Below are 16,311 nucleotides of genomic sequence, written 5' to 3'. Positions count from 1 at the left end.
TTCAAGCTGCACTGACTCCCGGTGGAGTACAGGGTCAGATTTAAGGTGCTGCTTTTGACCTTTAAAGCCCTTCACGGCTTAGGACCCTCGTACCTATGGGACCGCCTCTCCCGGTATGCCCCACGGAGAGCCTCAAGGTCCATAAATGGCAACACCCTAGTGGTCCCAGGCCCTAAGGAAGTTAGATTGGCTTCAACCAGAGTCAGGGCCTTTTCAGTGATGGCTCCGGCCTGGTGGAACGCTCTGCCTCATGAGACCAGGGCCCTGCGGGATCTGATTTCTTTCCGCAGGGCCTGTAAGACAGAGTTGTTCCGCCTGGCCTTTGGCTTGGAGCCAATTTGATTCCCTCCCTCCCTCTCTTTCTTCTTTCTTTTCCTTCTCCTCCTGCGATGAGGCTACATTTTAATATTTTAATGTTCCATTATTTTAATGTTGTATTTTATTTTTGTTTTTAAGTTGTAATCATTCATCTTGTTTTTATTATTGCTTGTAAGCCGCTCTGAGCCCGGCCTTGGCTGGGGAGGGTGGGGTATAAATAAAAAAATATTATTATTATTATTATTATTATTATTATTATTATTATGTATAGTGTTGGTATTTTGGTAAATTGAACAGGATAAAGATGCTGTAATGACGCAGCACTCTATTAAATCAGACCTTTTTTTATTTTTCCAGAGAATTATAAAGTATAGACACCCCACACAAGTATAATTGGGGGGAAATGAAGGGGACTCATCTTCACATCAGTCATTATTATAGTGATGTCCTTCAGATGTGTTTTGGGTTTTTTGGATTTTGTTTAGTCCTCCCCCCCCCCCCACACAAACCCTTGTACCGGACTTCAAAATAAACAGTCAGGGCTCTTTGAGTACAGGACACAATGTTATTGCTTCACACCCTGTCTTTCAAGAACATGTTCTTTTATTATTTAAGAACAACACCAGGCATCTTATGCATGCTAAATTTAGACGAGCTAAATTTATCCGCTTGGAGAGAAATTCTTCTTCTTCCGAGCCAAAATGACATTCCAGGCTTTTCAGCCTTCAAGAAAGGGCCTGAAAAAAGGGGTCTTAAAACAGATTACAAGGAAGTGAGGCCAGTTGCCTCCGACAGCGCTCTCTTTTTCTCTGAGGGGAAAAAAAGACAAACGAAGGAACTCAGGATCTGTGTCTTCAAGTGGGCACTGGCCGCTATTTTTTATCGCCACGCCGTGTCCCTTTCTTGCCGAAAGGCACTTGACAAAAAATGAATTGAAGAACATGGCCGTCTAACGATGGGTCGATTCACACTTTTTGGGTTGGTTTGGACAAACGTGTTCTTTCAGTAATGTGCTAATAATTAGAAATTACAATTGTAATTATTTTATTATTTATATGTGGCCCATCTGACTGGGTTGCCTCAGCCATCCTGGGGGCTCCCTATGAAATGAAGTTATAGTGGACGCTTGGGTTGTGAACGCGATCCGTGCGGGATGCACATTCACAACCTGCAGTGTTTGTAACCTGCAGTGGCGCATCTGCGCATGCGCGGGTTGCGATTTGGCGCTTCTGCACATACGCGACCACCGAAACCCGGAAGTAACCCATTCCGGTACTTCCGGGTTTCGGCAGGTCCCTAACCCGAAAAAATGCAACCTGCAGCGTCTGTAAACTGGGGTATGACTGTACAGGGAACCAGGCCTTCTTGATGGTGGCACCCGCCCTGTGGAACACCGTCCCATCAGATGTCAAGGAGATAAATAACTACACAACTTTGAGAAGACATCTGAAGGCAGCCCTATATAGGGAAGCTTTTTAATGTGCAATGTTTTACTATGTTTTTATATATGTTAGAAGCTGCCCAGTGTGGCAAGGGTAACCCAGTCAGAGGGGCAGGGTACAAATAAAATTAAAAGGAAAAAAACCGTATTTTTCGCTCTATAAGACGCACCAGGCCACAAGATGCACCTAGTTTTTGGAGGAGGAAAACAAGAAAAAAAATATTCTGAATCTCAGAAGCCAGAACAGCAAGAGGGATCGCTGCGCAGCGAAAGCAGCAATCCCTCTTGCTGTTCTGGCTTCTGGGATAGCTGTGCAGCCTGCATTCGCTCCATAAGACACACACACATTTCCCTTACTTTTTAGGAGGGAAAAAGTGAGTCTTATAGAGCAAAAAAAATACGGTAAAAAACAATGATTAGTGGAATACAGTAAGAGCTGTTCGGCAGTGGAACAGATTCCCACAAGAGGTGGCAAACTCTCCTTCCTTGGAGGTGTTTAAGCAGAGGATGGGCGGCCATCTGTCATGGATGCTTGAGCTGAGATTCCAGCATTACAGAGGGTTGGACTAGATGACCCTCGGGATCCCTTCCAACTCTAAGATTCGATGATGATGATGATGATGATGATGATGATAACAACAACAACAATTATATGCCCTAAGTTGTACAGACATTTTAAGGAGTCCTGCTTAGGGGCCAAGAAAAACAAGCTTTCTGTCAGTTTGAATACTGGTCGCTTTTATGATGTCCGGCTGGCTGCGGTCCACAAGTCCCTCAGGAAGGGGGTGATATGGGCAAATAACTTATTAGTTAAATAAGATAAAAGGCAAAAGCATTCTGCCCCCGGTAGTGGAGGGAAAACACAGCCCTAACTGAATAATAGTAATAATATTAAAATTTAATTTATATCCCGCCCTCCCCAGCTAAAGTCGGGCTCAGAGCGGCTAACAGTAAAAATAGCACAGTTTACATAAAATCACAGTCAATTAATTGAAATACATTCTAAAAGACAGCTATCCATCTTTCCCTTTACTCTTCTCCAGGCACGATCTTCCTAGCTCTTTCCACCATTTCCCCAGAATCCTCTGCAGGTCTATGGGGTCCCTCAGCCTTGTGGAAATGGCTTGCCGTGCGCAGATAGTTTGCCTTAAAAACATCTCTGCTGCTTCTTAATTGAGATCAGCAGGGCACACAGCTTTCTTCCCTGGCGGTAAATTCCAGGTTTGCAGAGGACAAAAGGGAACAATGGGGTCGTTTTCTTGCTTTAGGTGATTGGAAATAAGAGGGAAAGCTCATTGGGGGCGGAAGTTTTTCTGCCTCTGAAAAACCGCTTTGTAGGAGATGCTCCTTGCGCCTTGCGCGCACAAACCCTGCAGATCTTCGCTGAATTTTCTTATCTGCAAAATACACAGATGCGGAAATCTTTCATTGGTGTTTACAAAGCATTTGCAGCTGGGGGGGGGCAGGGGCTGGGAGCTAATCCTGCAACAATGCAGTGTGGGATTATTGCAGGGTTACCTCAGAAATCTGTGCCAGGATAGCTTGGGGGACAGATTTGCCGGGCAACGCATATGCAGTTTTGGCAACCCCTGTTCTTTATTCCTTGTCCTCCGTTCCAGCTTGTGGAGGAAGGTAGGGAAAGAAGTCTTGACATCAGGACAAAACAAAACGCTGAACCCATGTTTGAGGCGTGATTTTCTCCTTCATGAAGATTAGACAAATCCATAGAGGAGAGGGATAAAGATGGCTGCCAGCTGCAATGGCTGTGCTCTGGCGCCACAGTTGAGGCAGGAATGTTTTTTAAGTACATCGGCACCTTGGTTCTCAGACTTCATCCGTTCCAGAAGCCCGTTCCAAAACCGAAGCGTTCCAAAACCAAGGCGCGCTTTCCCATAGAAAGTAATGCAAAATGGACCAATGCGTCCCAGACTTCTAAAAACAACCCCTAAAACAGCAATTTAACACGAATGTTACTATCTTAACGAGACCGTTGGTCCATAAAATGAAAGCAATAAACAGTGTACTGCAACCACACAATCAATCAGTTGCTCGGTCCCTGTTCCTGCCAACCTAGCAGTTTGAAAGCATGCCAGTGCAAGTAGATAAATAGGTACCACTCCAGCGGGAAGGTAAACGGTGTTTCCGTGCTTCTCTGGTTTGCCAGAAGCGGCTTAAGTCATGCTGGCCACATGACCCAGAAGCTGTACGCCGGCTCCCTCGGCCAATAAAGCGAGATGAGCACCGCAACCCCAGAGTTGTCTGCGACTGGACCTAACTGTCAGGGGTCCCTCCACCTTTTAAATGACCCCCATGAGCAGCTTGGGGCACCTGGGGCCGAGAGCACATACATTTTTGAATATTTGGAAGGCTGGCGCAGCCATTGGGTAAGGTGATGCCACTGCCTTAGGTCGCAAGGAGGCACCCCGCCCCAATTTCTGGCAAGATCTCACCAAAATCTTGTGTGAGATCTTGCAGGGAGCACACACAAGAACTCACCAGAAACTGGCGTCGGGTTCTCCAGAGGTAGAGGTGGAACTTCCTGTTTTACCTCAAGCAGCAAAATGGGGCATGGCTCCCTGAACATGTCACTCTCTTTGGGTGAGATCCAGCATAACATGAGCAGATGTCCAGTTGCCCAGTGGAGTCTCTCCTATCTCTTCCAGTCCCCTGCATGTCCCCCCCCCAAAAAAAATCTGTATCATCCTTGAACAGTAGAAAATATTGGGTGAATCGGGCATATAGTCAGAACTGAGATATAAGGCAGCCTCTTCTGATTCAGTTGTGGGCTCCTAAACAGAGAAAATGCTTATTTATGAAAATGTGATCCAGGGATTCTGGGGGGAAGCGTATTGGTGACGGCACAGGCTCTAGCCAGTAGGTGCTGATCACAGCCTGTGTGCTTTGTGGGCGTGACTTTTCCACCGTCTCGTTGCAGGGCATTTTCCAAGGTGTACACGTTCGGTCCGACCTTCCGGGCTGACGATTCTCAAAGCCGCAGGCACTTGGCAGAGTTTTACATGGTGGAAGCAGAGCTGTCTTTTGCCGAAAGCCTTCAGGATATCATGCAGGTATGGAGCGAGTGGAAAACGGAGCTCTTTCAAAACAAAACAGAACTGTGGTATTTTATGTGTGGTTTGAAACCTGCTGCCTGTCTTAGCTTTGCAGCAGTCATGGGGGAATCTTTGGCTCTTTGCTGAACTACAACTCCCATCAGCCCCAGCAAGTGTGACCAGTGGTCAAGGATATGGGAGTTGTAGTTCAGCAACACCCAGAGGCCCACAGCTGCCTTAAAAAGGATTGACCGGAAATCTGAATGAACAAACCATCAGATCTTCCACTTCCGGCTAACTTTCCATAAACTTACTGACAATCGCACAACAGGTGGTGTTTTTTTCCGTCCTGCTAAGTGTTTTATTACATTCTTTGTGTCTCCCACGGAAAGAGTTCAGCGCTATTTCTCCCAAAGCAGCCAGCATGGGCCACTTTTTTAAAAAGCTGCCCTGATATCCCTGTGCCGGGCGATAGTATAGATTGAGGGCACAAGGAGAAGGGGAGGACAGAGGACGAAATGGTTGGACAGTGTTCTCGAAGCTACCAGCATGAGTTTAACCAAACTGCGGGAGGCAGTGGAAGACAGGAGTGCCTGGCGTGCTCTGGTCCATGGGGGTCACGAAGAGTCAGACACGACTAAACAACAACAATAACAAATTTTACGGTCTGTTTTTAGTATGCCTAAAATCATTTGCCTATTAGGGGCTACCCCACATTTTGTTCAAAGAATTGCTTTGCAGAAGTAACTAACAGAGTTGCCAAAATTTTCAAAAGTAGGGGGTCTGTGACTTGGCTTTTGAAAATAAAATAAAATAGGGGCTCCTCCGTAATTAGCTAATTGGGAACCATTGCTTTAAGGGGGAAATGCTGGGTATAAATAAATATATCATCACCACAATTTCCTTTATAAAGAGAAGAAAAAGTGGCTTCAAACAGCAGTATACAGACTCTGTTGAAATGACCTGCTGTATAGGTTTTATTCTGGCAGAAGCATTGGAGCAGTTTCTCTTTCAAGGAAAGGAAAACACAGTCTTGGCTTTCCTGCCCCCACCTCTTCGCCATGAACTAACAGTTTTAAAGTTCCCACAGCGTGCAGAAGAAACAACTTTCTCTCACGCGGGGAAAAAAAGTGGGTGGCATGAAGCACAAAATTAGTTTTTTCCACTCTCTGGGTGAGCTGGAGTTCAGAAGAGGCCAACTTTCACCACCTTCTCTTATTTTTTAAACAAATATTTCTTTTAATAATTGCACTTAAGCCAGAAAAGTTGAATACAAAAACATAGCTAAAAATACCTAACGCTAAAACAGTTTTGTCACTCCAGGCAAGGTGATAAACTGTGGTTAAGGAAAACCAAAAAGCTGCCAAACTCATCCAGCTGGGAATGTTCCATGTTTTGATGAACCATGGTGTAATGTTGCGTCCATATGTGGAGAGTTTAAGCCACCCAAAGCGTGGAATAAGTTTTAAAAATACTGCGTTTTTGCATGTACTCTGCATCTACGGCTCCCTCACTTTTCCTTAGGCTATGGAGGACCTTTTCAAGAAAGTGACCGACACAGTTCTGTCCAGTTGCCCTCACGATGTTGAGCTTTTTCATAAACACATAGCTCCTGGTCAAGAGGTAAGGGAAAGAAAAGATTTCTATTACCTTAAAAGAGAGAGAGAGAGAGGGAGTGTGTGACTAAAGCAAACCTCTTAGGTTCTGTTATGGCTTTCATGTCTTGGTTGTGGACTTCCTAAGTGCCTGAAGGAGGGTCTCCACCCCCATCGTTCTGCCCAGACACTGGGGTCCAGCTCCGAGGGCCTTCTGGCGGTTCCCTCCCTGTGAGAAGTGAGGTTACAGGGAACCAAGCAGAGGGCCTTCTCGGTGGTGGCACCCACCCTGTGGAATGCCCTCCCATCAGATGTCAAGGAAATAAACAACTATCTGACTTTTAGAAGACATCTGAAGGCAGCCCCGTTTAGGGAAGTTTTTAATGTTTGATGTTTTATCGTGTTTTTAATATTCTGTTGGGAGCCACCCAGAGTGGCTGGGGAAACCCAGCCAGAAGGGCGGGGTGTAAATAATAAATTATTATTATTATTATTATTATTATTATTATTATTATTATTGGATTGGATGGACCAGGTACAGTGGTGCCCCGCAAGACGAACGCCTCGCAAGACGGAAAACCCGCTAGACAAAAGGGTTTTCCGTTTTGGAGGCGCTTCGCAAAACAAATTTCCCTATGGGCTTGCTTCGCAAGACGAAAATGTCTTGCGAGTTCCTGTGGGGTTTTTTCCCTTCCCCCCCCCCTTTTCCTAAGCCGCTAAGCCGCTTATCAGATGATCCGCTGATACGCCGCTTAACAGCTGATCGCTAAAAGCCGCTAAACCGCTAATAGCGCTAATCCACTAAGCTGTCAATGGGCTTGCTTCGCAAGACGAAAAAACCTCCATACGAAGAGCCTCACGGAACGGATTAATTTCGTCTTGCAAGGCACCACTGTAATGACCCGGCCCAGATCGTTTTACTGTGGGTGCCCTGCCTAGCTCCTTCATGCAGCCAGCAGACCATCCCAATGCAAAATGAAGCCACCATCCTCGCCTTGTGCGTTGGTTGAAACAGCACAACTCGGCTTTTCCTGTGGAACAAAAAACCCAGGTAGTCTTGACTCTGGTTTTGGTAAGGCCAGAAATGGAAACCAATCTCCCACTTAGATTAGATGTGCAAATCCTCGGTTCCGTTCTGAAATCCTTTCCGAAAAACGCAAATGTGAATTTGGTGGTGGTTTCTGAACTCTTCTTCCGGTAGCCATTGTGAATTGTTTCTTCCTCTCCCGAAGGCAAAGGTGGAACGGATGCTGAAGAACCGGTTCATAACGTAAGCAAAAAATGCATCGGTGTTCTTGTTTGTTGTCGGCTACAGCTTAAGTTTCCCAGCTTTGTTTTGTTATATCATAATGAATGGCGGGGTCCCTCCAGCACGGTACATTTCAAGCAGTAGCATTGTACCACTGTATAAAGGTCTGGTGACTTCTGTTTCAGTGAACAGTGGTACCTCGGGTTATAGATGCTTCAGGTTACAAACGCTTCAGGTTACAGACTCTGCTAACCCAAAAATAGTACCTCAGGTTAAGAACTTTGCTTCAGGATGAGAACAGAAATCGTGCAGCGGTGGCGCAGTGGCAGCAGGAGGCCCCATTAGCTAAAGTGGTACCTCAGGTTCAGAACAGTTTCAGGTTAAGAACGGACCTCCAGAACAAATTAAGTTATTAACCTGAGGTACCACTGAAGAAGTGTGCATGCACATGAAAGCTCATACCAATAACAAACTTAGTTGGTCTCTCAGGTGCTACTGGAAGGATTTTTTTAAAATTTTGTTTCTGCCTCAGAATGAGATGATTTAGAGCAGAGAAATAGCAGCCGGGGGGGGGTGCAGTTTAAGTCCCACCAACTCTCCCATCACTCTTCCAGTTGAAATTGTCTCCCCCGAGTGATTTTTCTTTTTTAAAAAATAAATGAATTAAAAAGCTGCCAGGCATTCATCATAAGCCCTTGCATGGATTCTGTTGTAAGCTGTAAGAGACGCATTCTCTGTGGCAGCAAGCGCAGAAATGAACGGTAATCCTTCCTCCGGCCCGAAATGTGCTCTGGCTGTGACATCAAGCCCGCAGACCACGCTGCTTTCATTTTAAGTGTGTCGTATTTGGCTCAGTTGGCTGTGGGTTTTTTCCGTTTCCAACTGCCTGTTTGTGGCTTCCCGCGGAGCCATGCTACAGTCTTCCCAGGGCGGCAGAATTTAACATGCACTGCTTTTATCTGTTGAGAAATCCTAGTTCACTTAGCTACTAGGAGGTGCCACTGCGGAATGAAGCTGGGGCCTTCTGCATGATGATGATGATGGTGATGAAATAAAGCTGGAAAAGCAGCTGCTCTTCCAATGAATCATAGAATCATAGAATCATAGAGTTGGAAGAGACCACAAGGGCCATCGAGTCCAACCCCCTGCCAAGCAGGAAACACCATCAGAGCACTCCTGACATATGGTTGTCAAGCCTCTGCTTAAAGACCTCCAAAGAAGGAGACTCCACCACACTCCTTGGCAGCAAATTCCACTGTCAAACAGCTCTTACTGTCAGGAAGTTCTTCCTAATGTTTAGGTGGAATCTTCTTTCTTGTAGTTTGGAACCATTGCTCCGTGTCCGCTTCTCTGGAGCAGCAGAAAACAACCTTTCTCCCTCCTCTATGGGACATCCTTTTATATATTTGAACATGGCTATGATATCACCCCTTAACCTCCTCTTCTCCAGGCTAAACATGGCCAGCTCCCTTAGCCGTTCCTCATAAGGCATCGTTTCCAGGCCTTGGACCATTTTGGTTTCCCTCCTCTGGACACGGTCCAGTTTGTCAGTGTCCTTCTTGAACTGTGGTGCCCAGAACTGGACACAGTACTCCAGGTGAGGTCTGACCAGAGCAGAATACAGTGGCACTATTACTTCCCTTGATCTAGATGCTATACTCCTATTGATGCAGCCCAGAATTGCATTGGCTTTTTTAGCTGCCGCGTCACACTGTTGGCTCATGTCAAGTTTGTGGTCAACCAAGACTCCTAGATCCTTTTCAACCAAGTTTGTGGTCAACCAAGACTCCTAGATCCTAAACGGCCTCGGTCCTGTATACCTGAAGGAGCGTCTCCACCCCCATTGTTCAGCCTGGACACTGAGGTCCAGCACTGAGGGCCTTCAGGCGGTTCCCTCATTGTGAGAAGCAAAGCTACAGGGAACAAGGCAGAGGGCCTTCTCGGTGGTGGCACCCGCCCTGTGGAACGCCCTCCCATCAGATGTCAAGGATGCAGCTATCTTATTCTTAAAAGACATCTGAAGGCAGCACTGTTAAGGGAAGTTTTTAATATTTAATGCTGTATTGTTTTTAACACTCGATTGGGGGCCGCCCAGAGTGGCTGGGGAAACTCAGCCAGATGGGCGGGGTATAACTAATAAATTATATTATTATTATTATTACTAGTGCAGCATTCCCTATTCGACCGAAAGCAGCTCCTCGGGGTTTTAAGAGGGAGGTTTTTTCCCATTCCCTGTTTCTTGCTCCTTTTAACTAAAGGTGCCAAAGATGGAACCTTTGAGCTTCTGCACGTAAAGTCACTGAGCTGTGTTGCCTCCCCAAATGAGCATGTTAGGGAATCACCTGTTCTGAAACAGGGGTGTGGGAACCTTTTCTCACCAGCAGGCCAGGTCTTTTATCTCCCCACCCCTGACGGGCCAAATTTGGCAGGTGGGCCCAAGCAGTGTCGGAGCAGTTTGAAATCACTTTTGCAACCAGAGGTTCAGAGAGCAGTGTGGAGCTGTTTGCAAAAGGGCTTTTAAACAGCCGTGCTTTCAAACAGCACAGAAAGTACCATTCCCCACCCCTAGTGTTATTATGGCAGGGCAGTGTACAACAAGAAAAACATAATTTACACAGCATAATAATAAAAACATAATACAGAGCTTAATAATCATAAAAACAGCCCCCCACACAAACACATTTTCACGAGCAATGGATTAGTTAATGGCCAAAGGCCTGGGTAAAGAGTAAAGTTAGTTGATTGACTGATTGATTGATTGATTGATTGATTGATTGAATTTATCTACAGTGGTACCTCGGATTAAGAACTTAATTCATTCTGGAGGTCCGTTCTTAACCTGAAGCACCACTTTAGCTAATGGGCCCTCCTGCTGCCACCACACTGCCGGAGCACAATTTCTGTTCTCATCCTGAAGCAAAATTCTTAACCTGAGGTACTATTTCTGGGTTAGCGGAGTCTGTAACCTGAAGCGTATGTAACCCGAGGTACCACTGTACCGCCCTATACCCAGGGGTCTCGGGGCGGTTCACTGAATAAAATGAAAATATAAAACCACAAAATACCTAATAAAAATAAAAACAACAACCCAATAGCCCCCAACCACAAAAAACACATTTTAAAAGGGCATAGGGTGTAAGTCGGATCAACCAAAGGCCTGGTTAAAAAGGAACATTTTTGCCTGGTGCCTAAAGGTGTATAATGAAGGCGCCAGGTGAATTTCCTTGGGGAGAGGATTCCACAGATGGGGAGACACTGCAGAGAAGGCCCTGTTCTCGTGTTGCCACCCTCTGAACCTTTCCTGGAGGAGGCACACAAAGGAGGGCCTCAGGATGATCTCAGGGTCTGGGTAGGAGTCATTGAGGTATGATGGTCCTGAGCCGTTTAAGGCTTTATAGGTCAAAACCAGCACTTTGAATTGGGCCCGGAAACTAATTGGTAGCCAGTGCTCAAACCATCTTGCTCTGTTGAGCAAGCTGGCCACTGAATTCTGCACCAGCTGAAGTTTCCAAAACATCTTCAGAGGCAGCCCCACATATAACGCATTGCAGTAATCTAACCTTGAGGTTACCAGAGCATAGACAGTAGTAGTTAGGCGCAGCTGGGCCACCAGCCGAAGCTGATGGAAGGCACTCTGGGCCACTGAGGCCACCTGAGCCTCAGGTGTAGCCTTGCAGCAAGGAGTTCCCCTGTCCTAAAAGGCAGACTACAAATAAATGTGTGCCAGAATAAATCAGATCAAGTTCTTGACAGGTTCTCTCCCACCTTCTAGGATGTCCTACACGGAAGCGATAGAGGTTTTAAAGCGAGCTCGCCAAGAATTCATTTACAAACCAGAGGTGAGTGTTGCCGCGTGTGTGTGTTTGTGAGGGAAGGTTTCTTCGAAAAACCAAATGAATACCGAGGCCTGAGTATTTTCCTCTCTCTTTTTTCAGTGGGGTTGTGATCTTCAGACTGAGCATGAGCGATACCTGGTCCAACACTGTGGTGAGATTCCCGTATTTGTGTTCAACTATCCGTACGACCTGAAGCCGTTCTATATGCGGGACAATGAAGATGGAGCCCAACATACAGTAAGAGTTCCAAGTCAAAATGCCTAGGGTCTAGGCAGTGCAGGATAGTGCCCTTTTGCGTCTTGCTTTTTTCATATAGTTTCTGGAATGAAGCAATCCGGTCCAGCATTGCTCTTCTGATGCCCCTAATCTTGGGGGGAATGTTTGTGTGTGGTGGGTGAGAATTACGAAACAGACTCATTGAAATAAATGTACCTAAGTTGGTCATGTCCATTAATCCCAGTGCGTCTACTCTGAGTAGGACTAATGTTGGCTGCAACCCATGATCTCCCAGGAAAGGGGAAGATTGCCTAGGGCAGTGTTTCCCAACCTTGGGTCTCCAGCTGCTTTTGGACTACAACTCCCATCATCCCTAGCTAGCAATACCAGTGGTCAGGGATGGTGGGGAATGTAGTCCGAAAACAGCTAGAGACCAAAGGTTGGGAAACACTGGCCTAGGGCACCACGCAGAACTGTTTGCTGTGTAATTACTTTGATTTAGTATCCCTGCTTAGCCAGGAGTAGCTAGTGTTTTTGGACTCCAACTCCCATCAGCCTTTGCCAGCAGGGCCAGAGGTCAGGGGTGATGGGAGCTGTCAGTCAGCCGCATCCGAACGACACCACGTTGTCATACTTTAGTGGGATGGAACAGGATTTATCCAGCAATTCAATCAGAAGGGTGAGCATTTTAGGAATTCACATTGTTTGCTGCCGTTGGTTTTTTTGCTTTAATTGGCTTTTAATTGATTTCACCTGTTTTGCATTTATCTTGTTGCTAAGTCACTTTGAGACTATTTTTTTGTATAAAGGGACTAACTAATGCAAGTGATTAATTATATGTACATGCATAATCATACATACACAAAGACAAACTGGGTTTGTCAGTGATTTACAGCGTGCAAAACCTGATTGCACGACTTTTAAACACCCGTAATTAAAAAGCACAATAAAATGGTCCTGTTTCGGCATTAAAATACGCTCTGGCTAACGCCATCTTGGATAACGCGATTCAGAGAGTGATTTATTCCTTTATTCCCTTTTCCTTTAAAGGTGGCGGCAGTTGACCTCCTTGTACCAGCAGTCGGGGAACTTTGTGGAGGCAGCCTGAGGGAAGACAGACCTGATTTCCTCCAGTCCCGCCTACAGAGGTCAGGGAGAGGATTTCTGCTTCTGGCATACTGTGGGGAACTGTTGGACAGTTGGTCAAGGAGGGTCTGTTGAGGACGCCAGCGATTAAAGGGGAGAGGCCGGCCGCATCTTCAGACAGAACAGATGCTTCTTGGGGGATGTGTTCCTTGACATGCCAGACTCGTCGGTGCAATCTGTCCAATACGCAGAAATGCAAAAAAAATACTATTGCAGCCCCTTTCTCACAAATGTGTTTGGGCGGGGGAGGGGGACAGAAATTCACAGCCGTGCGTCACCTTGTTGTCTTAAGTGCCTGCTTTTCTATTCATCTTAACGCCCGCCTACGAAAATCTCCTGTGTCCACTGTCGTTTCTTTTTGACGCACATTCTCACAAAAGCTGTTTTCCATAATGTAAGGCCTTTTTGTAGGTTGCTTTCATGATGTTTCCCCCTTGGTTCCACAGGCTGGGGCTTGAAGACACCTACCAATGGTAAGGAAGGCCAGGTATTGTTTGTTGGTCTACGGCTTGGTTCATAGCGTTGCCCTGGTGGATCTGATCCACCTCCTTTGGGTGGCACACCCGTCTGAGGTTTTTGAGCTGCATTGCAGGGGGTGGGCTGGATGACCCTTGGGGTCCCTTCTTATACTGCAGTTCCATGATTCCAAACCTTTGCAGCCACCAAATGCTGGTAAAAAAGGTAAAGGTACCCCTGACCATTAGGTCCAGTCGCAGACAACTCTGGGGTTGCGCGCTCATCTCGCTCTATAGGCCGAGGGAGCCGGCGTTTGTCCACAGACAGCTTCCAGGTCATGTGGCCAGCATGACTAAGCCGCTTCTGGCGAACCAGAGCAGTGCATGGAAATGCCGTTTACCTTCCCGCTGGAGTGGTACCTATTTATCTACTTGCACTTTGACGTGCTTTCAAACTGCAGGAGCTGGGACTGAGCAATGGAAGCTAACCCCATCACGGGGATTCAAACTGCCAACCTTCTGATCGGCAAGTCCTAGGCTCTGTGGTTTAGACCACAGCGCCACCCGCGCCCCCACCAACTGCTGGAGGGGAGAACAAATCCTTTTTCAGTCTCTTGTGGTGGAGCACAGATCTGCGATGGCCCATCATACCTGCTAAATGCATCAGTTGGGACAAAGGACCATAGAACTGTAAAATTGGAAGGGACTCTGAGGGTCCTCTAGTCTAACCCCCATCCAGCCTCTGCTTAAAAACCTCCAAGGAAGGAGAGTCCACAACCTCCTGATGGAGACGGTTCCACTGTTGAATGATGTTCTTCTGTGTTCCTCCCCCTGGCACCCCCTGGCCTGCCTGACAAAATGAGTGACAGAGTTGTCATTCTACCTCAGTGGGTGGCGCTGTGGTCTAAACAACTGAGCCTCTTGGGCTTGCCAATCAGAAGGTCAGCAGTTCAAATCCATGCAACGCTCCTGCCTACCTAGCAGTTCGAAAGCACACCAGTGCAAGTAGATAAATGGGTACCCCTGTGGTGGGAAGGTAAACGGCGTTTCTGTGCGCTCTGGTTTCCGTCACGGTGTCCTGTTGCGCCAGAAGCGGTATAGTCCTCCTGGCCACATGACCCGGAATGTTGTCTGTGGACAAACACCAGCTCCCTTTGCCTGAAAGCGAGATGAGCGCCACAACCCCATAGTCGCCTTTGGCTGGACTCCACCGTCCAGGGGTCCTATACCTTTACCATTCTACATCTTTCTTAAAGTAAGTAAGTTGGGCAGAAACAAACGTTTGGGACAATTTTAGAGGGGGAAAGTAGTTGCTTGTCTTTGTCAGTAACTGCATTTGACATCTTCAGGCAGGGCTGAGAATCTCCCCTACTTAAAAGCCCAGACAGCTGCTGTCAGTTATTGTAGACAACCATGACATCAATTTCTAACATCTCCAGGTATGACTGGGAGGCAACCCTGGAGAGTAGCTCCCGGTCAGGGCAAACAGTGCTGAGCTAGACGGATCAATTCTGTGACTCTGAATAAGACCACTTCCTCAGTTTCTAGAACCTCAGTGGAGGCCTGCTGGATCAAACCAAGTATTGGTAAACATAACTGATCTGTCGCCTTGCATTCCAGGTACATAGACCTGCGTCGATTCGGATCAACCCCTCATGGTGGATTTGGAATGGGATTTGAGCGCTACCTCCGCTGCATTTTGGGCGTCGAGAACATCAAAGACGTCATCCCCTTCCCACGGTTTTCGCACTCGTGCGTTTTGTAGCCTTTCCCGAAGATGCCGCCATCGCTCGTTTTTACGGATCCACGCCCTGCTGCCCTGAGGACAAAACTGCAATGTTGTCTGGAGAAAGATAGAGACAACACGCGCCCTCCCTTTTTTTTTAGAATTGAATAATACTATGGTAAACATTGCACCAAAGACATTTGAAGCTGAGGACATTTTTGTATTGCATTGTTTTTAAATCCGCAGAGCATTTTGCATTGTAGCACTCACTGACTGTTTTGGGGAAGGGTAGAGGACAATTGTCTTGTCTTTGGCCATAACTAGAATGAACAAAATTAAACTTTCGCCAGGTGTCTGTTCGTCTGCGAGAAGCGTTTGGGCGGACCGCAAAACTCTCAACGAGGAATAAGAAGCAACACACTGTGAAAGTTGCTAGAGAGATACCAGTCGTTCCTCAAACATGTTGCCTTCCAAAATTTGTTGAGCTCCAACTCCCATCTTCCCTGACGATTTGCTATGCTGGCTGCGGTCAGTGGCAGCTGGGAGACGAACCACTATTTAGTGGTCCCGTGTGCCTTGGGCATACTACTCATATTCACCAGGGACTGTGTCCAATTCTGTGCTGATATTTTACCAGTTCCCCTTCTGGCGCCTGTTGTTGTTTAGTCGTTTAGTCGTGTCCGACTCTTCGTGACCCCCTGGACCAGAGCACGCCAGGCACTCCTGTCTTCCACTGCCTCCCGCAGTTTGGTCAAACTCATGCTGGTAGCTTCGAGAACACTGTCCCACCATCTCGTCCTCTGGCGTCCCCTTCTCCTTGTGCCCTCCATCTTTCCCCACATTGGGGTCTTTTCCAAGGAGTCTTCTCTTCTCATGAGGTGGCCAAATTCTTGGAGCCTCAGCTTCAGGATCTGTCCTTCCAGTGAGCACTCAGGGCTGATTTCCTTCAGAATGGATAGGTTTGATCTTCTTGCCGTCCATGGGACTCTCAAGAGTCTCCTCCAGCGCCATAATTCAAAATTCTCATAATTCCGGTGCTTAGCGAAGAGCTTTTTATCTCAGCAGGCATTTCAAAACGGTGTTCTTTCTCTTCTGGTTTTGCAATTAGTTTTAGCTGAATTTATCTTTAATTCTTCTCTTTTTATGGTACAGGGGGATCCTGCCCCTTAATGCTCTGTTCCTGGCCACCCCGTGCGTCGGTGGGACGCTCACAAGTCTGTTCCTCTCCTGCCTCCTTTCAGTGCCCAAAACGGCACATGCACCTACGGTCATCTGTGTG

General features: G+C 46.9%; 1 protein-coding gene across 1 annotated transcript in view; it reads left to right on the top strand.

Moving 5' to 3' along the window:
* Positions 1-15,387, top strand: part of NARS2 (asparaginyl-tRNA synthetase 2, mitochondrial) — a 44,964-nt gene extending 29,577 nt beyond the window's left edge. The window contains exons 8-15 of the mRNA XM_079973902.1: positions 4,695-4,827; positions 6,334-6,432; positions 7,637-7,674; positions 11,426-11,492; positions 11,589-11,726; positions 12,756-12,853; positions 13,298-13,324; positions 14,927-15,387. Of these exons, the coding sequence (XP_079830028.1) occupies positions 4,695-4,827; positions 6,334-6,432; positions 7,637-7,674; positions 11,426-11,492; positions 11,589-11,726; positions 12,756-12,853; positions 13,298-13,324; positions 14,927-15,071 (745 nt within the window). The 3' untranslated portion in view covers positions 15,072-15,387. The remainder of the gene's footprint in view (positions 1-4,694; positions 4,828-6,333; positions 6,433-7,636; positions 7,675-11,425; positions 11,493-11,588; positions 11,727-12,755; positions 12,854-13,297; positions 13,325-14,926) is intronic.
* Positions 15,388-16,311: the final 924 nt, after the last annotated feature.

This window comes from Podarcis cretensis (genome assembly GCF_951804945.1).
Source record: "Podarcis cretensis genome assembly, chromosome: 4".
Taxonomy (NCBI): domain Eukaryota; kingdom Metazoa; phylum Chordata; class Lepidosauria; order Squamata; family Lacertidae; genus Podarcis; species Podarcis cretensis.
This window is presented reverse-complemented; position numbering and strand designations above follow the sequence as displayed.